Source organism: Mus musculus, chromosome 5 (assembly GCF_000001635.26).
Source record: "Mus musculus strain C57BL/6J chromosome 5, GRCm38.p6 C57BL/6J".
Taxonomy (NCBI): domain Eukaryota; kingdom Metazoa; phylum Chordata; class Mammalia; order Rodentia; family Muridae; genus Mus; species Mus musculus.
In genome coordinates this window covers 12,507,501-12,535,398 of record NC_000071.6, presented here as the reverse complement: position 1 = coordinate 12,535,398, position 27,898 = coordinate 12,507,501, and the positions used below count along the sequence as shown (strand labels likewise).

Here is a 27,898-nt window from a genome sequence, read left to right as displayed (position 1 = left end):
CAGTACAGGGGAATGCCAGGACCAACAAGTGGGAGTGGGTGGGTAGGGGAGCAGGACGGTGGTAGGGTATAGGGAACTTTCAGGATAGTATTTGAAATGTATATAAAGAATATATCTGATAATATTTTTTTTTAAAAATTAAAAAAAAAAAGAAAAGAAATAACCAGCCTTACAAATGACATTGACAAAGTTGTTGAAACAAGTTTGGAGAGCCAAGGATACAGAGCTTCTGCTGAATTGCCTGTACACTGAAAAAATGCAGGCAGGTGTTTGGGAAGAGGCAGTCTTTATACCAGGTCTTTACAAAGACAGGCAGTGTCAGGGTACATGTGAAAAGATTAGTTGCAGAAATGCCCCAGGGGCTGGAAATTAGGGGGAAAATACAACAGACAGAACAATCCATAACATACTTAGAGAACCAAGACAAAGATGGCTTAGAAGAAAACTGGGATTAATTAAATAGTGAAGGAAAATGTTAGAAAAGTAAATTAGGAGAAGACCGAGGGAGGCTTTCATACGAGGCCAAGGTGCCTGTGTGTTATTAAGTACACAATGAAGAAGCACTAGGAGATTGTAATTAGGAAAGAAACGAAATAATTATAATTTGTCTTTGAGAAAACCACATAGCATACTTTAATGTCACTCTAGTAACATGGATGTCCATAACTGCTCTTAAGTTTCTCTTGTGTATGTTTATTATTTGATTAGCGTTGCTTAAACAATATTCTACCTAGCTATTTGACAGTTCTGATGTCTCTGAAGATGTAAAGGCAGACTAATCTAACATATGGCTTTTTAAGTGCTCATATTTGAGAAAGTATCATTCTTTTCTAAATATACTGGTGGCTAAAATGTCAACAAATATTAAAACATTTTCCCCTTCTTCTATTTTGAGTTTTCATCTATGGTAAAGATGAGAAAATTCTAACTTACTAGCTCCAAATTTGTTGATTAAAAAGATATTTTTACACTGGTTTTTTTTTCTTTACTTGACAATTAAAAGTTTCAACAACAACAAAAAAAGTTTCAATATTTTCACGAAGTAACCTTTGCTCTTGCCTCTCTACCCAGAAGCCTTGCCCAGTCACTTAAGAAACAAAAGATAAAAACAAACAGAGAAATCTATCCCCGGAAGTTCTCTGCACCAGACTTTGTCTTTCTTCTGCAAGGAAGTGTCAGTCGGACTTTGTTATTCAGCTCCCAGACCCTGTGTTTGTTTGCAAATCCACAAAATCCCCTCTGAGAACTTTAAGCCCAGAAGAAGGCTGAAAGGAGATAATCACTCTTATACTAAATTGTCATGTCTTCACTTGCTTTTCTGAAGCTCTGAAGAAGTCAACGTCTCATGAACACAAAGAATTTATTATTGAGATGTCAGAATCGGCAGCTCATGATCACTAGTCAGTTCTGTGTGCCCCCATTCTAGTTATCACAGCCTCTGTGTTGTAAGAGCCCCTGGACAAAGGTGCACATGAAAGGAACAAAGAGGTAAAGGAAAGGAAGCCTGGCTTCTTGTGCTCCAAAGAGGATGCCTGTGTTTAGTCACCTGCTTGGGTATTGACAACATTTTATGAACTGTTTTGACCTAGTCACGAGTGGTTCAGTCACAATATATCCTAATGGATAAAACAGATTTCTTCTGTGCAAGCAAACTTAGGTTCATATAAATATGTAAAGAAGTTCAAAGCTGTCACACATGAGTTTCTATGAGTGTGTCTTGTGACCTTGTGGGTTACAGTTCTGGCTTCATATGCTAAATATGATTTAATCTGTGTTTACTATAGCTTTTGTGGATCTCTCAGCACCTTGTATTGTCATTTTCACCTCTTTATTGTAAAACAAGACCTAGAGAAATATATTAACTGACCTTAAATTGTAATGAAAATCGATAAAATTCTCAAAGTGCCTGAGAATTTATTGAAGTCATATGTTCAGGGGATGGAAATGGACTGAGTAGGCAGAACGCCTGGGAATCATGTACAAAGATACTTATGGCTAGTTTTCTTCTCTGTACCTTTTCCTAATGATTTACACATGTATATCTTTGCCTTTTCTTTTAAGGTATCTTCTTTGTCTATTGTTAGAAGGTAGTGTCTTAAGGTTTGTTGTGAAAAGACACCATGACCAAGGCAAGTCTTACAAGGGATAACATTTAATTGGGGATGCATTACATGGTCAGAGATGTAGTCTATTATCATCATGGAAGGAAGCAGGGCAGCATCCAGGCATGTGGTGCTGAAGGATCTGAGAATTCTATATCTTGATCTTCTTGCAGTCAGGACAAACTGACTCTTCAGCACTGGTCTGAGCTTCAAATCCCAAAACCAGTGACAAACTTCCTCCAACAAGGCCACACATCCTAACAGTATCAGTCCCTATGGGCCAAGCATATTCAAACCAACACAGTGGAAATAACGATCTTTGGCTGTCTAGCTACCTGGAAATTACTTAAGATTCCTAAGTATCAGGAAGTCTCTGATATCCATGAAAGCAGTAGAGAATTGATACCAATAGGACTGATGTTGGAAAAGGGAAGACGAGTCTCTGTGGCAGGCATTCTTTTCTAAAGATACAAGTGCCTATAACTCCAGTTTTTCAACAAAATAGATAATGGTACTTTTCTTGTGCTGTCTCACCCATTTCTATGTCAATCACTGTGGCTTTAACATTTGTTTCACTATCTCACTTGAGAATATTACTGAGTATAATATCATGGGAATATTTAACTGAGTTGCTCCTAAATTAATATTGCTATTATATCAATATTTTCCCTTTTATTTTCATTTTTAGTAGTAGGAACAGTTATGTTATGTAGTTCTTCCCCTGAATGATTTTATAAGAAACCACAATTTACTGCAAATGAGACAGTGTAAAAAACTGGGAAAGAGTGATATTGTTTTCTCATTTGCTTTTGAAGGGTATAGCTTACAGACATACATTGATTCCCGCAATGTACAGAAATATCCTCATTCAATCTCTACTTTGTAGTGCATTTTTAAATATTTATTTTATTTCCCCAGAGGAGGGGGTTATAGGAGACACAGCATGCATCTGTAGGTCAGAGGACAACTTGAAGAAATCAGTTTTCTCCTTCAACCATTGGGCTCTCATGCTTGGTGGCAAGTGGTTTTTACCTGTGTAGTCCTCTTACCCATTCCTAAAGTACTGCCGTTAGCACTCCTTCTAAGGTCTTCCCCCACAGTGACCTGGCTACAGCCAGTGTGCCTGACTCACTATGAAAGGGGCTGTTTGCCCTGCCTCACTCTCTTACTTTCCTATATTTCTATTTTCCTTCTCTCTTATTCTCTTACCCTGTCTGTCTGTCTGTCTCTTCTCTCCCCATTCCCATTCTCTTCACTCTCCAGATGCTCCTGGCTGGCCTCTCTCTCCCTCTCTCCTCTCCCTCTCTCCCCTCCCTCTCTCCTCTCCCTCTCTCCACCCCCTCTCTCCTCTCCCTCTCTCCACCCCCTCTCTCCTCTCCCTCTCTCCCCTCCCTCTCCCTCTCTCATTTCCCTCTCCCTCTCCCTCTCCCTCTCCCTCTCCTTCTCTCTGTCTCTACTCCCTCCTCAATTCCCCTCCCCATGCCCCAAGCACACTCTATTTTATACTATATACTATGGTTGGTACCTTGGGAAGGGGGATGCCTCAATATGGGCCCACAGAGGCCACTCCACCTCACCATACTGTGCCTCTGCCAAACATATCCTGGCTCTTTCTTATTTTTTAAACAAAACACAACAACTACTATATTATAATGTACATGGTCTATGTCAAATGAGACTTTGTGGACCTTATTCCAGGTTTCACATGATTTCTCTAATGTTCTGACTACAGTTTTAAACCTTTAAGTTTGCCATCTTGAGTTAATATCATCTTTAACATTTTTACTCACTTACATAAACACATATAGGCCATTTTTATTAAGTTTCCAGAAACTGAGGTTTGTCCCTGGAAATAACTTATTCAGGCCTGGGAGGCCACAGAGAAGAGTGAACTGGGCAGCAGCTGTCAAAGCTCCCTGGTTAACAACTTGAACGTTGGTATTCTTTAGCATATTTCAGCACAGGACTATTTAAAGTCAGTTAGATGCAGATTTTTATTACAAATGGTAAATCAGATAAAGTATATGAAAGAATGAAAGAATGCACCCATTAAGTCAAAATCATAAAGGTACAAAATTTCCCTAATATTATTTCCTGGCTTTGATGATAATCTAGAATCGACCTGTGTATTTGCTTCCAAGAAATAGTAGCATCAGTGACAGAATAATATTTTTAATTTTGAAAAATATGTATTTTATCATAGTTCAAAACGAGATGAGTTTTGTTTATTTCAAGTACGATACAAGAATAAATACTGTTGATGAGAGCCACTGGAATAGACAGCACAGAAAACGTGTTTGCAATTAAAAGCTTCATAGATTACCCCTTTCCTTTGCACAAGTCTAAACATGAACAAGTCTGATCAAATATTGCAATTTTAATCAATGGTGAATTGATAACTGTATTATTGTCGTGATTTCTTGGAGTGTACTATTCTCTAAGCTCGTTGGATTTGAAAAATCTGTATACTCACAAAGTTAGTCCATTAATACTAATCAATTTTTTTAAAAGACAGAGTCACACGTATTTCAGGCTGACCTGGAATTTACTATGTAGCAGAGGATAACTATACTTCTGATCTTCCTGACTCTGTCCCCTAAGAGTTTGGGTTCCAATCATGTACCACCATGCCTAGTTTTATACTATACTGGATATAAAAAAAGAAATAGTGAGTTTCAAAGAAAAGTTTTTTTTTCTTACCGTTTTTGTTTTTTATTTGGTTTTTTTTATTTTTTTTAAGTAATATTTACAGGAAACTGCTTGTGATTTTCTGTTGGAGAACATGAATGAGAATAGAGAAAACCTGTTTCTCTAACTATTTAAAAAACTCACATCATTAGAAATGCAGGACATGGATAATGCATTACGCTAAAGAATTTAGTGTCTAAGCACTAGCAGTTTAAGTTGGGTGAACATAGGCATGCTTGCGGGTAGTATCAAGGCTCACTAATTTTGTTTTAAAAGCTACAGCAAACATTATACATCCCTTCCCAGGAATTTTTCTGACAGGAAAACAGATGGAAGAACAGGCAAAGCACATCTGTAACTGGGGCCACTAAATCTCTCACTTAGGTTGCAAGTGACACACTAAAAGTAAGCAGAAAACCACAGCTCAAAGGAGATCAATAAATACAGAAAGTGTCATCAGGCTAAAAATACAAATCTTCAAAGGCAGTGATTGTCCAAGTAGGGCCATATATCAAAACAGACAATGCAAGTGGAATTGAAGCAAACAGCTATTAATGAGACCCCTAGGCAAGTTATGTGTCAGGGCTATCCAAATTGAATTCCTGGCATGGACAAAAGGAAATGCTCAAAACAAAAGGAGAACTGGCATGGCCTGCAGCTAGAACTTAGAGTGGGCTGCGTAAGTAAGCCTGCCACAATGCTTCCAAAAATGAAGGGAATCCACCAGTAATCCAAACAGCCTTGAGGTGCAAAGCTGAGAGCTAGCCCCACTAACAGGATCAGCATTTACACTCACACACACACACACACACACACACACACACACACACACACACACACACACACAAACACACACACACTCATGGTAGGGGAGGTTGTACAGATACAGTGGTAGTTGAAAGTGCTGAATTTCAAAGTAAATAGACAGTAAATAGACAAAGTAAATAGACTAAATAAAATTTCCATAATTTATTTCATGCTGCTGTGACTGATCATTGAGTCCATGTGTAATTCCTCACCATGGACATCTATATAGTGTATTATCTGTGACAAAAATTTTCTGAGGTGTAAGATGGCTCACTTTATGCTTTGAAATATTGGCAGTTAAACAAGAGTGAAGAATTAATAGAGCTTAACAAGGTTTTTGAAAATCAGAAAATGGAAAAATCACCTTATTTTAAGTATGAAAAGGTTGTTACATAGTTGGACTATAAAGCCATGATCTTATGATAATAATTCATTAGGAAACGTGCCTTATATGGTGAAAATGATTTCTAGTTTGAAAAAGGGTCTGCACATAAAGGTATTCGCCTTGCTTATTATTATTAATAATAATATGTTAATTGATATCTCTTCCTTTCACATGCTCCAGCCAAAATTTATATTGTTCTCGTTATTAATAAATTTTTGCCAGATGTGGTTCAAAAATTACTTTGATTGTATTCATAAAAATGGTATACTTTTTCAAATTACAATTATTTTTAAATGAGGACAAAACAGGGGATTAGAAAGATAGCTTAATAGTTAAAAGCACTTGCGGTTCTCCCAAAGTACCAGAGTTGATTCCCCACATGTATCTCAGGTGGTTCATAGCCCCTGTAATTCCAGCTCCTGAGAGCCAATGACATTCTGGCTTCTGTGAGTACCTGCAGCCATGTAGCATACACTCACACATTTATAAAGAAATAACAACAACAAAATAAATTCTCTTTTCTTCATAAAAAGAAAATAACAGTAACTTCTACACTTATAACAACTACAATGTACGCTGGGCATGATGTCACATATCTGAAACTCAGAAAGAAGAGAAAAGGGAACTGGGAGAGTTTGAAGTTAGTGTGCACTACACAGTGGGTTCTTGGGCAGCCGGGCCTCCAAAGTGAAATAGTTTGTCCAACTCAACAAAACAAATGTAAACACAATACAATGCTATTTGTTGCCTATACAACTTGGTAGTTAATCCACAGGATACTACTGCTACCTTCTTCAGCAGGTGAAGAAGTTCCAAGAGTTGAATTGGATATAAAAGTCTATGTATATGAGATATGATATGTGTGAGCACAATTTTTTTTTATGTACAAAAAGCCAAGGTTTTCATTCGTATATGTGAGTCTCCTACATCAGACTGTGCTCACACTCAGAAATCTATGTTAGTCATCAATAGCTTCCTGATTATCAGTTATCACAGGTGCATCCAAATGCTCTCACATAAGCCTTACATTTGTTTGGTACCATACTCATAGAAGAAGTGGGTATCCACATTGTATAGACTAAAAATGGAGAAAGTTACAAGATGGTAGCAGGTATATATCAAGTGGCAGGTTTTTGGACTGTAACATAATTGAAAGATCATTGATTTTTTTTCATTCTTTCTTTCTCTCTTTCTTTTTCTTTTTTCTTTTATATTTCCTTCTCTTTCTCCTCCCCCTCCTCCTCTTCCTAGCCAATCTACGTATTATCCTCACTCTTCATTATATTTTATTTTTCCCAAGTACTAGGATTATAGATATTTGTCCATCCACAGCAACAGCTTATTTTTTTTTAAATCAAAATATCATTACCTTGACTGGTGGTAATTTTACTCCCCATACTACCATGCAAAAAAAAAGTCACAAAATGTATAAATCTTTCTAAACAATTTTAGGAACTTTTTTTGACTCAAGAGCCAACAGTATATCAGTAGTTTTCAAAGTCAAGAATCCAGACTCTACAGTGCCTCATGTTCATGCTTTTAAGTAGCTCAATAAGCCACCACTTTTCAGATCCATGCCTTCTAGTCTAAAATCCAGTTACCAAGAATATAGCAGTGCTTGTATATATGCAAAGTGTCTTCTGGGGTGATATTGACTATGGGACATGTATTATATAAGGTCAATATCATTTTTACAGGAATGGGAGCAAGGAAGCAGTTAAAATGTATTATAAATTAAGTTATTTATATTGATAGTCATATTTCAACATAACAACATGTAACTACTGCATTAAATATTGTAGATATGAATGAGCCCATGATTATGTGTTGAACTGGTCTATTTAATATATCAATAAAATAATAGTAATTTTTATACTGTAGATGTGTATAAATAGATTCTCTTTTAAATAGCTCCTAAATATAATGCCATGTATTTATTTCTACTATGTTGGATATGACAGGCTTCCTAATCACAAATATTTCTCAAACCAGATACATTCTTCAAGCAGTAGCTAAATATATTCACCTTGTCCCTTTATACCTCAAGTAATATTGAATAACTCCCTATTGCCTGCAGAATAGTGTTCTCATTTGCTAACACAGAGATAAGAATTCTTATTAACTGATTTACAACAAAGACATTGCTCCACTGACACATGCCTTGAATTCTTGTTACAAGATTTCAGCATTCTCTGTACAGAATCTACCCTGAAAAATGCCTCATGGAATGCCTGTCCTCCATGCCTCCATGTATAATCGTCCTGTTTATATTCTATCATTCATTATAATCATTCCCTTCATATGTCTTCAAACTTCACTGGTAGCAACTTCTCGTATCTCCTGTTTTTGTCATATTTTATTATGAGTTTACCTTTGCTGTACCTTGAAATTTACTGTTGAAAAAGGTCAGTGACTTATAATTAGCATTGTGATAAGTTTTTTAGGGAAGGCATATTCTGTTGCTGTTGGTGAAATAGTCAATGATAATGCATGGAACAATTGTAATACTGAACATATTAGCCTTTCACTTTAACCATGTTTAATCTTATGTATGTACGTGTGCATGAGCATGTACGTGTGTGTGTACATGTGTGTGTGTATGTATGTATGTATGTGTGTACATGTATGAGAGTCTGTTTCTGAGGCTTCTTACCAATAACCTTTTGCCAAATAAGTCAGGAAAACAGATTATTCAACTCAATATAACACCATTTCTTATGTTTCATAACAAAAGTGGCATGAAATTCTTACACTGTAAACAGTTCCTTTTCATGCCAATGTATTAGAAATAAAAGCAAACAATGGCAACAAGAATTAACATTTGTGTTTCCTAATATGCAGAAGATGTCAGCAGAACAAGCAGCATGAAGGACTCTATGCTGCTAGAACGAAACCTGCTGACGTCAGAAAGGCTTCCACAGCTTCCTCAGAACTTTGCCAATTATGGAATCTTCCTTCTTGACTACTTTCTTGTAATTATCAACTCAATTTTGTCTCATTATAAGAATATGCTTTTTGATACTACTTGACAAAACATAGAGAAATGATATTAAGATGATATTTTGGAAGTAAGGGGAATAAACAAAAAAAGAGTAAATTCCAAATAATGTCAGAAGAATTATTTTACATGAAAACAGCGTATAAAGTCATAGTGAACATGAGCCCGGATATGCTGTAGGTAATTTGTGAAGAGAGCATTTGGAACCAGAGATCATGAGCCTTTGACTAGCAGATCACACTGAGCAATCTTAGATGCCACCCTGTTAAAAGAATGATTAAGAGACAAGACACACAGGGTAAAAAGTCTCGGTTTTGTTCATCAAATTCACCCATCACATGTCCTTATTTAATCTCACAGTCTCTTAGGATGATAAGTTTACAGTCTTATTGTATAATCTCAGAGACTTTTTAATTTGTCACCATTCATTTATTGCATTCTCCCTGCACTTTCAGAATTTCCTGAGTCTGATCACAACTTAAAATGTAATATTCCATGTTTTATGCTTAGAGACCTTCCTGCTTGTACAGTTTCTGTATAAAAATTGAAATATGTTGTCATTCATCTACCTTTAAGATTCACTTACAGCAGAATAAAACCATTACTTTATGACAAATAATACTCTACAAATGAATTTTACACATTAAGAAATTAGCACTGAAATTCACCACACACAGCACACTTGTCATATGTGTTTTTCAAAGACTCATGAAATGAGTCTGCTTGTAAACTCCTTTGGACATTTTTAATACACTTCACTTATTTAAAAGGGCCAATTTACTGCACAGCTCTCAGGGTCGGCATACTGTTGTTAGGTGGCATGCTTCAGTACACTAATGCACCAGGAGCAACCCCAGGCATGGCCATTCATCACTAGCAGGAGGGTTTAAGAAAAGACTACAGATTCTTGGACTCTGAGAGAATGAGGAAGCTTCTTAGAAATTCTGTCCCCCGTGGGGACAAAGAGGATCAGTGAGAGAGAAGCATTATTGACTAGGATGGGAGGTAAAGAATGATCTGGTCTCACAAGTCGGCTTCATTCAAAAGGCATGTTGTCATTAGCCATTTCATGTGTGGTGATGGTTTGTATATCTGCCCCTGGAAGCGTTCAAAAGCCTGAGGGCACAGACTGAAATGAAAAGTGACAGGCTTACTTAAAGTAAAGTTTGTTTTAGACCAAAGAAAGATTCCCCGCAGAAGGTATTTATTAACTTAACAGCTCTTGCTCATAGTAATTGATTTATTTCTTCTCAGGAAAGTTCTTTCAGCAGAGTCAAAACAAGGAAGAATACATTTATTCAGAAATGAAGGCTTGGCTCCAGTCCTGTCACTATTCCATAAAGACCATAGTCAACCAACTAAAAGCCTTGATGGAGCAAAATGTGAGTGTCTTAAGCTGTTAATTTAGTTACTATAATTTACATTAAATGGAAGTATTCAAAACTAATTGCAATATTCTAGCATTTCTTCATTTTTCTCTTAGAGCTTAGTCTAGGTTAATTATATAGGATGTATCTTATGTAATAAGCTAAAGCTATATTGCAAGTTAAGTTGGCCGAAACAAAATACATGGTTGCTATGTATGTGATGTGTATTAATAAAAGCAGAGACATGATTTTGTTAGAGTTTAAGTTTCTTGAGTATTCAATTTTAGGACAAGATTGTTTAACACTACATGAAAACCTTGTTCCTCTGGGGACCAGGACAGTGTGTGCTCTCACTAGAAAGAGCAGTAGGTAACAGAGGATCTGGGGCAGAGTGACAATGACATGCAAGACCAGGAAGGCAGATCAAGCACTGGAAATAAAAGTCTATATTTGAAAATAACTTATCTTTTCTCTTCACAATTACATCTCCAAAATTACACATATATATATTATATATAATTATATATAATAGTGTAAACTCATCTTATAACTTGATCAATAATGGATGGTCACCATTCCTTCAGCCTTTAAGATGAATTACTTTTAATTTACCTCATGCATATAGACATAATTCTTAAGAAAAATAAGTGAATCTTGCCTTACAAACTCTTCCAACTCTTGAAAGAATGCTTCTGTCAGAAGTACTGCCTTCCTGGGATGATTCTCGAAAGAAGAAATATATTTTATCATCATCTGGATTATAGGTGTCTGGAATGGGGAATGTTCCGATAAATTTTGCTCCTGTATAGAAAAAAGGACAGTTACAACGTAAAACAATAAGATAATCCAGCCAGAATGGTCTTTGAGCCTTTTACACATCAATTAGCAGAATTATGAAAAAGTAATTTGAGAGGTGACTGTAGGAAACAAAATATGCAGACAAACATGGTTCCATGTTAGAGCGTGAGGCAACACAGAGAGGAGCAAGTCTGTGAGGAGGTTCTGGAGTGAGTGGGCAACAAAATGTTGGGGGATACAACTCTCAGTGATTTCAGGAAAATCAGTCACAGACCATATAAACACAGGGATATATCCTGAGAAATAAATTATCCGGTGATGTATCATTATTATTCAAACATTATAGAGTGTAATTTCAGGAACATAACTGACCATGATATCACTAGGCAATAGAATCTTGTGAGATCTCATTTCATACAGAATACAAATGCTCCACTATTGATCAAAATGTTATGCAGATGACTTGAGAGGTTTTTTTTTTCATCTAAAGACTGATTTTATATCCTCTTTATGATGAGACTGCCTTTTTAATGACTGTGTGATTTGTAAGGAACTTGGGGAAATGTGTACATCTCATTAATTATGACAACTGTGGTATCCTTTATTTCACTGTGTGAAATTCACCAGAGGTGGAATAATGACCAGTACTGACTACATTATCTCTAGACTATGCACTAGAGATACTCTCTCTGGGTTTATATTTTAAAGATGATCTTAGGCAATTTTTTACACATCTTGTGAAAAGTCCAAGTAGCTATTTATGTCTCATATTTCTTATATATAATATGGGGCTGCTAATGTTATTTGTCTAGTAGTATTGAGTAGTATCTACTACTAGTGAGTTAGTATACACAAAAGCATTTAGCAACTGGCAGTGCCTATCATTCAATAAATATAAATCATAATTTGCCACTGTAGCACATACTTATAAATACCAGGTCACAAGTACAAGGCTCACATGGTGCATACAAGGCTTACCTATGTAATTTAGTGAGATTCTGTCTCCAAAATAGAAAATATAAAAAAGGACTGGAGACACCTAAGTGGTAACGCAGTTTCATAGCTTGTGTTAAGTCTGAGTCCCATCACCAGGACCACAAAATTTACAAACTAAGGCAAAGATCAGTGTGATATATTATGATGGAGATAGTGATGATAGTGATGGCCATGGTTATGAGCACAGTGTGGCTGGAAAACCTGAGCATTTCATGTACTTGCTGTAATGACATAGAGTTATTCAAAGTTATCGAGGCTATCTGTACTGGCCTAGAAAGACATCCCTAGTATACGGTCAGTTACAAAGTATTGTAAAACCCTTTTGTGCTGCTTGTAAGTCTGATAAAGTTTCCTAATGCCTCGATTAGATAGAACTGGGCATTTCAAGTTGTTCTTTTGTGTAACTGTAAGTCAGTCTGGTAACAGGTCCATATTTGGTTCAGAAATGATGTTTGGGATAAAGCAAAGATAAACATGGCTCTCTGGTAGCAGAGGAGACAATTGTGTTAAATAGAATATATGAGGAACCTGCAGGAATCACAAGGCACTAAGTATTCAGAAGAAGGACAATAAAATATCACATTATTCTTAATGATCTCTGCCCAAGGATATGATTTTTATATATTTCAAGAATTTTGAAAAAACATTTTCCAGAAAACAAATGACAATTGATCAAGGTTCCATAAAGGAAGCTTCATAGTACCCTGCTTCAAAAGTCATGCTGGCATACACCTTTAACCTCATGGGTCAAGAATTCAAGACAAACCTTGGCTACTTGAGGTCTTTTCTCAAATTAAAACAATCAAAACATTCTCTCATACACACACACACGAGAGAGAGAGAGAGAGAGAGAGAGAGAGAGAGACAGAGAGAGAGAGACAGAGAGAGAGAGAGAGAGAGAGAGAGAGAGAGAGAGAGATATCAAGTGATCAGTACTTTTGTTACTATCAGCCTAGCCTTTTCTGGACAGCCCTTAGAATCATTCAATCCCTTATGCCCTTAAGAAAAGAGAGGAGAGAAAAGCATGAACAAACTTTTCTTTATTCCTTATCACTTTACAATGCACCTTATATCCCTTATAATCCAGCTTTTGTTAAGACCGAAAAAATACCTAGAAATTATTTTTAGAAAAGCACATGAGACTTGAAAAACTTACTTTTCAAGGTATCTTAAACTGGCAAGGCTCAATCACAGTTCTACTCAGGCTTTTGGTCTGGAGTGTGGTCTACCAGCCTAACATTCTAGTTGCTGACAAATTGCAATTGATTTTTAGGCTTGAGAAAAGTAGAAACAATCCTTTTTACAACCACACTCTTCTGACTTGTTATTTTAATAGTTCCTTAAAAGGAACCATCACAGCTAAGTGCCATGAGGGCATCTCTAATGCTAATGCTATTTGTCTAGGGAGGGGAGGACAAGATCATCCTTGCCTAAGTAGCAAGTTTTTGGCCAACTTGGACTACAAAAAAAAATCCCTGTTTCAAACAAAACACACAGATACTAGGAAACATCATAAACTCTTTCTATATGTGTGACTAGGACTTTAATAATTTAATGAAGATGAATCATTAGTATTAATGCTAAGAACTACTAGGATGAAATAATAATTAACCAATAAAAACTGGGTTCAATTTTCATTTGGAGTTGGTAAACATTTGCATATGTAATAAAATGCTGAAGCAAACAAGTTCTGATGATACAGCTACCTTAAAAGGAGTGTCAGTGTGGAAAATGATAACATTCCTACAGACATAAAACATGGATGGGTAATACTGTACAGAATATTTTAACAGTCTCTAATGCAATGCTGTAACACTTGATAAAAATCCAGTCATAGATTAGCTACATGAACATTAACTGAAAAATAAAAACCAAGATGCTTTTAATCATCTTAATTTATGAGTCAGTGACATGGATATGAGCACTCTGTAGATAAAGATTGGCCAGTGATGAATATGTATGGCTGTATGAGAGAACAAGAAATGAATAAGTAAATCTTTAGCACTTAGAGTGAGCTTAAAGGAAGCTAACACAAAGTATTTAGAAATCATAGGAATACGATTGGACCTCTTCTTTTAGACAAATGCAAGAGCTTAAAACAGATATTAATTGTTGGGAGCCGCGCCCACATTCGCCGTTACAAGATGGCGCTGACAGCTGTGTTCTAAGTGGTAAACAAATAATCTGCGCATGTGCCGAGGGTGGTTCTCCACTCCATGTGCTCTGCCTTCCCCGTGACGTCAACTCGGCCGATGGGCTGCAGCCAATCAGGGAGTGACACGTCCTAGGCGAAGGATAATTCTCCTTAATAGGGACGGGGTTTCGTTTTCTCGCTCTCTTGCTTCTTACACTCTTGCTCCTGAAGATGTAAGCAATAAAGTTTTGCCGCAGAAGATTCTGGTTTGCCGTGTTCTTCCTGGCCGGGCGTGAGAACGCTAATAACAATTGGTGCCGAATTCCGGGACGAGAAAAAACTCGGGACTGGCGCAAGGAAGATCCCTCATTCCAGAACCAGAACTGCGGGTCGCGGTAATAAAGGTTCCCGTAAAGCAGACTGTTAAGAAGGATTCAACTACATGAATTCAGAACTTTTCAGCTGGGGAACGGCGGTAACCCGTAAGTATAGCTTTACGAGGTACGCCTGGCCTTGAACTTTCTAAGGAAATTCAAGACAGTCTATCAGAAGTAAAGTGGAAAATAGCTTTATAAGGTATGTTTGGCCTTGAACTTTCTCTAGTGTTAGAAGCCCTTTTGTTCCTTTTCACATGTTATCAAGTGGTTAAGGCAGGGCGGATTCTGGATGAAGTTCAGGACAATCTATCAGAAGTAAAGCGGGGAGAGAGAATAGGAGCAAAGAAAAAATATGGTTCACAAAATAAGTATACAGGCCTTTCCAAGGGTCTTGAACCTGAGGAAAAGTTTAGGTCAGGTAAGAATACCTGGGGAGAGATTAGAAGGAAGGAGAAGGAAAAAGAAAAGAAAAAAGATCAATTAGAGAAGCCAGTTCTTAGTAGTTCTGAATCAGATGAAAAGGCTATTAGGGCCTGGAAGGCGCTCTCCCGAGCAGGTGAAGCCACTGGACAATAATGACAGAGGCAGGCTCTTGCAGCCTACAAGGTCTTATTGTCCACCCTGGAGTTGTAGATCAGGATTGTAAAGGGGAACTTCAGGTTCTCTGTTCTTGTCCTCAAGTTGTCTTTTCTATATCACAAAGAGACAGAATAGCTCAACTAATAATTTTGCCAAGCCTACATGGCTGTTTTTTCTTCCTCTGATATTCCTAGAGCTGCCAGAGGGATTGGTTCTACTAGAAATGATTCTGATTACTTAATAATGCCTTTAGATTGTTGTCAAATTTTATCTACTCACGTAGGGGTAAACCCTCGTGGCGTCAGGCCATTACAGGTCTGACAAATGGATGTCACGCATATTTCCTCCTTTGAGAGAAATCAATATTTACATGTTTAGAAGAAACCCACTTAAAAATGGGATTGTGGTATATACTGATGGATCAAAAACTGGCATAGGTGCCTATGTGGCTAATGGTAAAGTGGTATCCAAACAATATAATGAAAATTCACCTCAAGTGGTAGAATGTTTAGTGGTTTTAGAAGTTTTAAAAACCTTTTTAGAACCCCTTAATATTGTGTCAGATTCCTGTTATGTGGTTAATGCAGTAAATCTTTTAGAAGTGGCTGGAGTGATTAAGCCTTCCAGTAGAGTTGCCAATATTTTTCAGCAAATACAATTAGTTTTGTTATCTAGAAGATTTCCTGTTTATATTACTCATGTTAGAGCCCATTCAGGCCTACCTGGCCCCATGGCTCTGGGAAATGATTTGGCAGATAAGGCCACTAAAGTGGTGGCTGCTGCCCTATCATCCCCGGTAGAGGCTGCAAGAAATTTTCATAACAATTTTCATGTGACGGCTGAAACATTACGCAGTCGTTTCTCCCTGACAAGAAAAGAAGCCCGTGACATTGTTACTCAATGTCAAAGCTGCTGTGAGTTCTTGCCAGTTCCTCATGTGGGAATTAACCCACGCGGTATTCGACCTCTACAGGTCTGGCAAATGGATGTTACACATGTTTCTTCCTTTGGAAAACTTCAATATCTCCATGTGTCCATTGACACATGTTCTGGCATCATGTTTGCTTCTCCGTTAACCGGAGAAAAAGCCTCACATGTGATTCAACATTGTCTTGAGGCATGGAGTGCTTGGGGGAAACCCAGACTCCTTAAGACTGATAATGGACCAGCTTATACGTCTCAAAAATTCCAACAGTTCTGCCGTCAGATGGACGTGACCCACCTGACTGGACTTCCATACAACCCTCAAGGACAGGGTATTGTTGAGCGTGCGCATCGCACCCTCAAAGCCTATCTTATAAAACAGAAGAGGGGAACTTTTGAGGAGACTGTACCCCGAGCACCAAGAGTGTCTGTGTCTATGGCACTCTTTACACTCAATTTTTTAAATATTGATGCTCATGGCCATACTGCGGCTGAACGTCATTGTACAGAGCCAGATAGGCCCAATGAGATGGTTAAATGGAAAAATGTCCTTGATAATAAATGGTATGGCCCGGATCCTATTTTGATAAGATCCAGGGGAGCTATCTGTGTTTTCCCACAGAATGAAGACAACCCATTTTGGATACCAGAAAGACTCACCCGAAAAATCCAGACTGACCAAGGGAATACTGATGTCCCTCGTCTTGGTGATGTCCAGGGCGTCAATAATAAAGAGAGAGCAGCGTTGGGGGATAATGTCGACATTTCCACTCCCAATGACGGTGATGTATAATGCTCAAGTATTCTCCTGCTTTTTTACCACTAACTAGGAACTGGGTTTAGCCTTAATTCAGACAGCCTTGGCTCTGTCTGGACAGGTCCAGATGACTGACACCATTAACACTTTGTCAGCCTCAGTGACTACAGTCATAGATGAACAGGCCTCAGCTAATGTCAAGATACAGAGAGGTCTCATGCTGGTTAATCAACTCATAGATCTTGTCCAGATACAACTAGATGTATTATGACAAATAACTCAGCTGGGATGTGAACAAAAGTTTCCGGGATTGTGTGTTACTTCCATTCAGTATGAGAAATTTACTAGGGCAGCTAATTTGTCAAAAAGTCTTTTTCAGTATATGTTACAGAATTGGACGGCTGAATTTGAACAGATCCTTCGGGAATTGAGACTTCAGGTCAACTCCACGCGCTTGGACCTGTCCCTGACCAAAGGATTACCCAATTGGATCTCCTCAGCATTTTCCTTCTTTAAAGAATGGGTGGGATTAATATTATTTGGAGATACACTTTGCTGTGGATTAGTGTTGCTTCTTTGATTGGTCTGTAAGCTTAAGGCCCAAACTAGGAGAGACAAGGTGGTTATTGCCCAGGCGCTTGCAGGACTAGAACATGGAGCTCCCCCTGATATATGGTTATCTATGCTTAGGCAATAGGTCGCTGGCCACTCAGCTCTTACATCTCACGAGGCTAGTCTCATTGCACGGGATAGAGTGAGTGTGCTTCAGCAGCCCGAGAGAGTTGCACGGCTAAGCACTGCAGTAGAAAGGCTCTGCGGCATATATGAGCCTATTCTAGGGAGACATGTCATCTTTCAAGAAGGTTGAGTGTCCAAGTGTCCTTCTCTCCAGGCAAAACGACACGGGAGCAGGTCAGGGTTGCTCTGGGTAAAAGCCTGTGAGCCTAAGAGCTAATCCTGTACATGGCTCCTTTACCTACACACTGGGGATTTGACCTCTATCTCCACTCTCATTAATATGGGTGGCCTATTTGCTCTTATTAAAAGGAAAGGGGGAGATGTTGGGAGCCGCGCCCACATTCGCCGTTACAAGATGGCGCTGACAGCTGTGTTCTAAGTGGTAAACAAATAATCTGCGCATGTGCCGAGGGTGGTTCTCCACTCCATGTGCTCTGCCTTCCCCGTGACGTCAACTCGGCCGATGGGCTGCAGCCAATCAGGGAGTGACACGTCCTAGGCGAAGGATAATTCTCCTTAATAGGGACGGGGTTTCGTTTTCTCGCTCTCTTGCTTCTTACACTCTTGCTCCTGAAGATGTAAGCAATAAAGTTTTGCCGCAGAAGATTCTGGTTTGCCGTGTTCTTCCTGGCCGGGCGTGAGAACGCGTCTAATAACAATTAATCTGAGCATAATAGATTGTAGCACTTAAATATAAAAGCAATGAAAGTTACACATGAATTGCAATGACTCTTGAAATTTGGTATATTTTTGGACCTAGGTAACAGACATAAGTTTATTTCCTAGTTTTAAATTTAGCATTCTCTTTGACTCTATTCTATTCTATTTTATTATGTGCATGGATATTTTGCTAGCATGTATATCTGTGCACCATTTTTATGTATATTGCCCACAGACCTAGAAGAGATTCTCAGAATTCCTGAGACTAGAGTTACCTTTGCCTATGAGCTACTATGTTGGTGCTGTATCCAGATCATTTGGGAGAACAAGGAGTAATTATTATTGCTGTCCCATGTCTCTAGCTTATTAATATAAGTTTTTAATGAAAACTTTAAATCAGTGGTATGAAATGAACATTCTCGCCTGGTACAGTACCACATGCCTTTAATCTTAGCAGTCAGGTATTGGAGGTGCAGTCTAGATGTGGAAAGAGATAGGAGAATCTTTGTAGTTTTAGGGACAGCAGAATCTACATAGTGATTACCAAGACAGCCAGAACTACTGGTGAGGACCTATCTTAAAACAAACAAAACACAACAATAACAAAACCCAAACCATCCAAACAAAAAGACTGAAAATTTATAATCCTTACTTTAGAAAATAATGAGGATTTCATAATTCAAAACAGAAAACTACCAAATAGTCAGGCCAAATCAAAGGAGGAAAGTGTTTATAAAAAGATTCTTCAAGCTGATAATGGTTACTCAATCCAAGTACTTTGAATAATGGCACAGGAGGATTGCTCTGAGTTCAAGGCAAGCTTAACCAGCATAGTAAGTCCTAGGTAGTTTGGGCTATGCAATGAGCCCCTCTTGTATTAAGCAAATAAACAAGCAAGACAGGCATAGTGGCAAATCCCTTTAGTCCTACCACATGGAAGACAGAGGTAGGTGGATTTCTGTGAATTTGAGACCAGCCTGGTCTACAGAGTGAGTTCTAGGACAGCCTGGAACTCATTCCTTTGTTAAACAGAGAAAACTTGTCTCAAAAAAATAAATAAATAAAAAAGAGAAGAGAAAGAAAGGAAGACAGACAGACAGACAAACAGACAGAAAAGAAAGAGAGAAAGAAAGGAAGAAAGAAAGAAAGAAAGAAAGAAAGAAAGAAAGAAAAGAAAGAGAGAGAGAAAGAAAGAAAGAAAGAGAGAGAGAGAGAGAGAGAAAGAAAGAAAGAAAGAAAGAAAGAAAGAAAGAAAGAAAGAAAGAAAGAAAGAAAGAAAGGGAAAGGAAGAGAATGTCCTAGATAGATAGATAGATAGATAGATAGATAGATAGATAGATAGGTAGGTAGGTAGGTAGATAGATAGATAGATAGATAGATAGATAGATAGATAGATAGATAAATGGGTCTTTGTAAGACAATCAGATGAGGAGTTGGGAGAATGGTCACCTGAGATGATTTGTGCTGACAGATCTTCACTTTATTTACATAAACAAACTGTATATAAAGAGTAGAATATACAGGGTCTGAAGAGAGTACAGGCGTTTGGGACATGCGCAGGCTGTGCTGCAGACACACAAGGGCAATCTTTTTGAAAATGAAAACATGCAGCTGTGGGCAGAGAAGACGCCTTGAAATGACAGAAAGCTAGAGTGTGACAGCAGCCCAGTTCCAGGAATTCTGCCTGACATGGATGGCAGAAATTACCATAGTTTTGCAAGCACTAATCTTTTAACTGTTAAATAACATAGAACATGTAACATCCATGACTTTGCGTTATTCAGTCATTACTGACTTTTATTGAGTGTGGTTCTTTTACAAGTTTTGGAAGAAAATTATTTTTGAGGGAAAGTCAAAGCCAACTGTTTATTGTATGAAGAAATCTAATTATGGAAAAGAAGAGCGAGTATCAAGTAGTGCTCTGTTCTGTGATTTAAACAATAAACATAATTACAAGCTAAAAATAAATACAAGTTTTGAGAATACTGCATTTCTTTCTTTTAGATTACACTAAGGTCTTGTCTTAGAAGACTGTTGTTAGCATTTTATGATAGAAATTCTTTCCTGATTGGCTGCCAATTTTGGGTAAAAATAGCTATCATTTAATTAGTGCATGGTTGTTGAATTCAACAATTTAAACCCATAGCAATAGACACCTGGGCTTTATTATAACAAACTCCCCACCCCCTGGCATTTAAAACATATGTCGTAATAGGGACAGAGTTTGAAACTACGAGATTTTAGACCTAAACTCCTAGCATGACACCATGAGAAGATGACAAAATCTTAGCCTACTGAACATAACATGTTTCTTTCTCCCACAAGCCTCTTTTGCACACGGTAATCATACCTATCCCAGTATGCTTTATTGTCAGGGTTTTCAAATTGTCTTTGATTTCTTCTTATGTTGTCTTCCAATTGTTTTAACATCTCCTTCCATGTGGGACAATTTACAGACAACAGAGAGTTTCAACAGAAACTTTAAATTAAAATTCCCTCTAATATGGTAAAAAAGAAAATTTAAAACAAAAGTTCCCAGCTACTCCAGAAAGAAAACAAAAACACATGCCTCCAAGGTTCATTACTTGTTTTCATGTCCCACGCGGTGACATTCTGTAGATTCACCCTAGAGTCTACCAGGAACTCAACTCCATTTGAGTAATCACCCTGACCTGTCCCTGTGTCCCTGCCTCTGTATGCATCTAAAGTTTATATTGATGGGGAGTGAGACCGGTTTAAGCTTTACTGAGAACTGCACAGAGGGTTTCTGCTGTGTTATTCTGTATCCTGATAATGTATTTAAGAAGTAACTTCAAGGAAGACTCCAGCACTTGGTTCTTGAGTCATGAAGGGGGCTGGGAGGTCTTACAGAGAGTCTGAACAAGAGAGACTTTAGCTGTTCTCATTCTGGCTGCTTCCAAATGGGGTAAAGGACACAGCATGGTGTATATTTAAGGATTTTAAATTCCCTGAGTGGCCAGCAGCTTAATTCTACTAAAAAAATTCATAACCATCATATTAAAAATAATTGCTCAGCATATATATATATATATATATATATATATATATATATATATAAAATCTTAACAAATATCCAATGAATTATCAAATTTGGTTTTTATATTTTACTTAACTGAATGTTATATTAGGCTTAAAGTAATTTAGCTTATCATGTGTATAGGAAAACAATCTACTACTGGGGCACATGTGCACCTCTGTTTGATATTTACTAATACTAGATTAAGTTGAAATCATCATTGGTTGCTAGTGTTTACATCTGAATTTTAAACAGCCCAGCCTGTGGTTCTAGTCATTCTGGGGCAAATCCAGAGTTAAATCATAAGTGGCGTTCATTCCCATAACTACTACTACTACCACAAAAAGAAAAAAAAGGGGGAGGGGGGATCAACTTTCCAATGTAGAACAAGTTAGAACAAGCCAGGAAACCCAAACATATCCCTTCTGGATATTGCCTCTCAATTTGTGAAGTATGAGGTTACAAAAAAAAAAGTTTCTAAGTTAATGTTCATTTTCATCAATTAAAATAGTTCAGCTGTGCTTTGGCCTTTACGTTCCTAATGCAGCCAGAAAACCCCAGTAGTTTTTGTCTTCGGGCCATGTTCTGAACATGTGTACAAAATGGCCATTTCTCAAGACAGGACAAAAATGGTCCCTATCAAAACCATTATTTTTGCCTTTGCCCATCAGTTCTCTCCTCATTATAGGAATGTTACCGAGTTTCTACAATTTTATCCTTTGCTCTGGCCTGATTTCCAGGGACCAAGGAAGTCTTGACTGGTTGGGTATCTGGAAGCAATGTGGTCTCTTCATTCTGGCTTTCCGTTCCCTCAGCAAATGCCTGATGAGCTGCTTACATGTTCTCAGTCCTGCCCAGCCTCCCGGACCTCTCCTACAGCTGATCTGGGCTCCTTTTCTCTGGAGCTGTACCCTTCACTGCCAGACCTACATCTTTGGTGTGCTTTAGCCCCACATGGAGCATACATGACATATAACCTGAATATGAAGACAATATAAGAGCCTGGACTCTTGCTTGTGCAGAACAAGCCTGTATTGCCTGTATGCCCTGGAAATAGTTTAGCATCCAAAGCTGGACAGATTTATTTTAGTTTTAACCATACCTGAACATCCTAGTTAAGTATCTAAGTATCTGGCTTCTAATGTTTTCCTGTGAGTAACAAGCAAATAGTAATTTTGTCAAAATTATGTCACTAAACAAAATTGCACTGTAAAATTGCCTGAGATAACATCTAACATGTATGCTATATAAAGAAATGAAAAGGGAGAGATGAAAGAGAGGGAAATTAGGTGGTAAACAATAAAATAGGAGCAATAAACCTCTTGAGACTTACAGGAGGTTATTGGCCTCGGAAAGAACAAGGTCAATAGAGGGTTGGAAGGAAATAGAGGTGCTTACTGACAGAGTAGATAAAGGAACTGAAGGACTGGAAGGGATCAAAGATAAGTTCAAGGTAAATAGGTGAAGGAAACTAAGAAAATTATGAGAGATAACATCAGGAAACTGACACCAAGGGGCACTGCAAATGCAATACAAGATATAAAAATTTTACTTAGAGATTTTTAGATGCAATTAAAGTGAAAGGTCATTAAAGAACCAAAAGCAGACCAAGTATGATGGTTATCATCTTGTTGGAATAAATAATTAGCATGCACACAAGCCTCTAAGCCTGCTCATGAGGGTTTTACAAATCAGGTTAAGTAAATGGGACAGCCCACTTAAAGGTGAGTGACCTCATGCCTTGGGCTATGATTCCAGAGAAAGAAAATGAACAGAGGAGCCAGGAGCAGCATTCTTCTCTTGCCGCTTCCTGACTGCAGGTACAACTCCAGCAGCTGCCTCAGTGTACTATGCCCTTGAACTGTGAGCCACAAGAAACTGTTCCTCCCTTACACTGCTTTTGTAGGAACCCATATAAACATTTTAAGGCCACTTAAAGAGAGATGTTTGGGATTCACGTTTCAGGAAACAGCACATATATCAGTGGAAATCACAAGGTAGGGTGAGCTCACTGAAAGGAGAGAAGGAAGGAAAGGAAGTCAGAAGGTTAAATGTTAAATGCTAAAGAGACATGGGGGAAAGCAAAGGTTTTCTACTTTTCTTTTTTTGTGTGTGTGTATGTGTGAAGAATTATTTGTTTTATGTACGTATGTATGCATTTATTTAATGCACACTGTCCCTCTCTTCAGACACACCAGAAGAGGGTGTCAGATCTCATTACAGATGGTTGTGAGCCACCATGTTGTTGTTGCTGGGATTTGAACTCAGGACCTTCAGAAGAACATCCGAAGCCATCCCAAACTTTTGTTGTTGTTGTTGTTGTTGCTGTTTTTGTTGTTGTTATTGTTATTGTTTTGTTTTGTTTTGTTTTTTGAGACAGGGTTTCTCTGTATAGCCCTGGCTGTCCTAGAACTCACTTTGTATACCAGGCTGGCCTCGAACTCAGAAATCTGCCTGCCTCTGCCTCCCAAGTGCTAGGATTAAAGGTGTGCGCCACCTCCACCCCCCCCCCCGCCCCCAACCCCAGAGAAAAGAATGTTTAGTCTTTTTATGTTGCCTCCTACTTCTCTCGCTTTCACCAATAATATCAGTGGTGGTTATCCTGACACCAATTCCAATCATAGAATACCTAAAATATTGTTAACAAGTCCCCACTTAAGTGATAATCAAGATTTTCAAACAGGTATTGATGTTCAAATAAAACAGATAATGTGTGTGTGTGTGTGTGTGTGTGTGTGTGTGTGTGTGTAAGTTGATGTAGTTTAAGAATAGAATAATGATAGAAGTATCTAGAAATATTCTGGTAGGTTAAGTTTTCGGTCACTTTGACTATTAATAAGTAAATATTGTCTTGAATAATTTCCATGAATGTTAGCTCCTCAAATTCTTAAGAAAATTCCTACCATATATCTTTTCGACTACACTCATTATTTTCTCTCTCTCTCGGCCTCTATATTAGACTCAGCTTATGCTCCTATCCACCACGAAATACTATGCTCCTATACACCGAGAAATACTGTCCCTCTCATGTATGATTGGCTGCATACTTTCATATTCTTCTAACTACCTTTGCTACTTTTGTTTCTAGTACCTCTAGATTGTACTCATTTTCTCAATGGACTGGTCCTCCTGTCAACATCACTGTCTATTCGTCTTTAGTATGTCACTAGATAACTTTAAGAAACACACACACACACACACACACACACACACACACACGGGGCTGGAGAGATGGCTCAGTGGTTAAAAGCACTGACTGCTCTTCCACAGGTCCTGAGTTCAATTCCCAACAACCACATGGTGGCTCACAGTCATCTGTAATGTGATCTGATGCCCTCTTCTGGTATGTCTGAAGACAGCTACAGTGAACTCATATAAATAAAATAAATCTTTAAAAAGAAAGAAAAAGAAAAAGAAACACACACACTAAGTAAAACCAATCTGGTAGTTCCCCAGAAAACTGGGAATAATTCTACCTGAAGACCTATCTATACCCATCCTCTACATATACCCCCCAAAATTCTCCACTATATTACAAGGACACCTAATCCACTAGGTAATAGCAGCTTTATTTGTAATAGCCAGAAACTAGAAATAACTCAGATGCCCCTCAAACAAAGAATAGATACAGAAAATTTGATTCATTTACACAATGGAATACTATTCAGCTATTAAAAACAAACACATCATGCATTTTGTTGGCAAATGGAAGGAAGTTGGGAATATTTTCCTGAGTGAGGTAACTCAGCCCAAATGGTATTATTTGCCAAAAAGCACAATATATCCATTCTAGTTCCACAGACCCAAAAAAACTAAACAAGGAGGAAGGCCAAATCGAGAATTCTTGAATCTCTCTTACAAGGGGGAATACAATAGTCATAGGAGACAGATGTAGAAGGGGAACTGTGTTGAAGAGGGGATGGGAAGGAGAAAGAGGCAATGTTCAGGATCAAGTGTAGGCAGAGACAGGAGAGAGGGCCAGAGGGCCAAGAAAATGAATGGTGGAGGTTGGGGAGCATCTCGAGGACATGCCAGAGACCTGGCATAGGGGAGGCTCCCAGGAGTCTATGGGGGTGACCTTAGCTGAGACTCACAGCAGTAGGGATATGGAACCTGAAGGAGACAGCTCCTGTAGCCACGCAGGATCCTCAGTACAGGGATAAGGACACTAACATACCCACAAAACTTTTAACCCAAAACTTGTTCTGTCTGCAAGAAATACAGGGACAAAGATAATGCAGAGACTAAGGGAATGGTCAGCTAATAAGATGAAAGTGTTTTCAGCCCCCTTGTTCACTACCCTGAGACTCCATGCTTAGCAACATACAATGGACCTACATAGATAGGCAGAGGAAGGTGGCTGTGCACTGCCTATCTATGTAGGTCCATTGAGCAGAGTAGAATTCAGAATGCAAAAGACTGAGAAGTTGCTGGGGAAGTGGCAGATCATTTGAAAGGTGTCCTATTTTTAATTCTACTCAAATAGCAGCAACAATAATAATATTTTAGGCAAAAATTGCATACGTAGACATCTTTAGGGACATGTCATAATGAGGATTGTCTAGATTGTCTTCTAACCAAATTTTTATTTGGGGTCATTTGCCATTCCTAAATAGACACATGAAATTTTGTACTTTATTTTAAAAGCACAAGAATATTTATATAAGCAGGTATCAAAGGGGGAAATCTATGAGGTTGCTCTCAAATCAAGTAATTCTAAAACTCATTAATTTTTAGTAGATTTTTCTTTGGGGCAAATTTGGAAATCACTTTACTGGGTAAACAAGTTGAATTACAGGTTTTGACAAAAGGAATGTTTAAAAAAGTGTCTTTCCTTTTGTTTATATTGTCACTGCTCAAAAGACACTCAGAGATAGGAAGATAGCCCCTTGGAAATCTCTGGTTTGGCATTCTCTACTAAAGCCACTAATTTTGCTGGGACTGGTAAATGTGATCTGACTGTTTAAATAAACTATGTTATTTCCCCCTGTAAATCGACTAAAGTAAGACATTGTGTAAAATAGTCTTATATTAGCCCTTCATGCAACCACATAAATTCCTTAGAGATTTAAAAAAAAACATTCTTTTTAAACCACAAATACCATATGGTATTTAAATATACTAATAATTAGGCAAACCTATATCAATATTTAAAAACCTTCGAGTTCTTTTTCTAAAACCAAGCAGAATTGTAGCATCGGAAATTAGTATTAAACTTATCTCTGCCAAAACATGATATGAACTGGAAAATACTATTTAACTTATACACAGTGCATACAATTATTAAAGCATGTATTATTGCATGTGATTTAAATATGACAAAGAAGATATCATTACTATTTGTCTGCTTTCTGTTTAGCTAATATGGTTTGTAATTAAAACATAGATCACAGATTGACAGCTGAAACGCTGGCTCTATATCTGATAGATTTTGAGAGGTTGGTCAAGTCACTCAATTTTTCATACATACACTTTACTTGTCTTTAAAATTAAAGTGTTAAAACAAAAATGTCTCAAATGTCATTGTAAACCTTTTAAAAATCTTTTTAAAAAATAACATCTTTATTAGAGCACAAGAGTACCAAAGATATGTTAAGATTATAGGAACAGTAACTATCAGCTGTTCACACATACACACACACACACACACACACACACACACACACACACAATTTCTGGAGGTTAGTCTAATTTGATGTGAAATCATTTCAAATCTATTCTTAAGTGGTGCACTAAAACAACTCTCATCCAACACATTTGGATGCATAGTAATGAACTTCTCATTTTTCCAAAAGCAAAGTCAAAACAAACAGAAAAGAGACATCTCTAACCATTGAGCCAGTGGTGCTCTGAAATGTCAGTTCTGATGGAATGGTGGTCCTGCATTAGCCCCAGAGACCTTGTGAATGCAGTGTCTTTGCCAAGGAAATCAGAAGCTGTTCCAGAGTAGAGGTGCTCATCTGCAAGACACAAAGCAAACATGGGACTGCTAAGACAAGAGACATAGATGACCATAACACACCCAGGGCATGGTCTGCTTAACACTACAACATGTTGCTTCATACGTTTTTCAGATTCCGAAGGAATAGCTTAGGTGAAGAAATAACCTGATGAACATTGATAAGAAGAAGCAGAACCTAAAAAGCTGGATAGTGAAATCCGTATTTGCTTAACTGACACATTGTCCCAGCCCACAGCTTTTCTTTGTCCAGCCCCTGCGGAAAGAGAGCTGTCAACGCTGAAGTCATTCCTGGTAATTATAACATGCTGCATTCCTGGAGATGACCGTGTCTCTAAGGCGCTGATAAACAAAGGGAAGATTGTGCTCTGGCTGCATGCTAGACTTTTGCTCCTATGTTATATGAAGCGAATGTTTCATCAAGGAGAGAAAGAAGAACAGGGAGGAAAGGAAAAGAGGAACGAGGAGTGAGAAGAGAGGAGGGGTGGAATGGGGAGAAGGGACAGAAGGTGAGGAAGAGGAGGAGAGAGGAGACAGAAACTTAGATGTGGAAGAAGAAAGAGCAGGAATAGAGGCAAAGAGATAAGGATGG

The 27,898-nt window shown here is 38.0% G+C and overlaps 1 protein-coding gene across 2 annotated transcripts in view, besides 1 other annotated feature; it reads right to left on the bottom strand.

The window, feature by feature from the left end:
• The window catches only part of Sema3d (sema domain, immunoglobulin domain (Ig), short basic domain, secreted, (semaphorin) 3D), a 205,793-nt gene that overhangs the window by 53,555 nt on the left and 124,340 nt on the right, over positions 1-27,898 (bottom strand). For both annotated transcript variants that reach the window (XM_030254046.1, NM_028882.4), the window contains 2 exons: positions 27,179-27,307; positions 11,006-11,148 (listed from right to left, as the gene is read on the bottom strand). In XM_030254046.1, coding sequence (XP_030109906.1) covers positions 11,006-11,148; positions 27,179-27,307 — 272 coding nt within the window. The remainder of the gene's footprint in view (positions 1-11,005; positions 11,149-27,178; positions 27,308-27,898) is intronic.
• Positions 26,323-27,898: part of an enhancer, noted in NCBI's record as "VISTA enhancer mm832", that runs on past the window's edge. NCBI's record gives its function as "enhancer in: branchial arch[10/12] | nose[10/12] | ear[10/12]" and the evidence as "EXISTENCE:transgenic organism evidence [ECO:0001131][PMID:17130149]".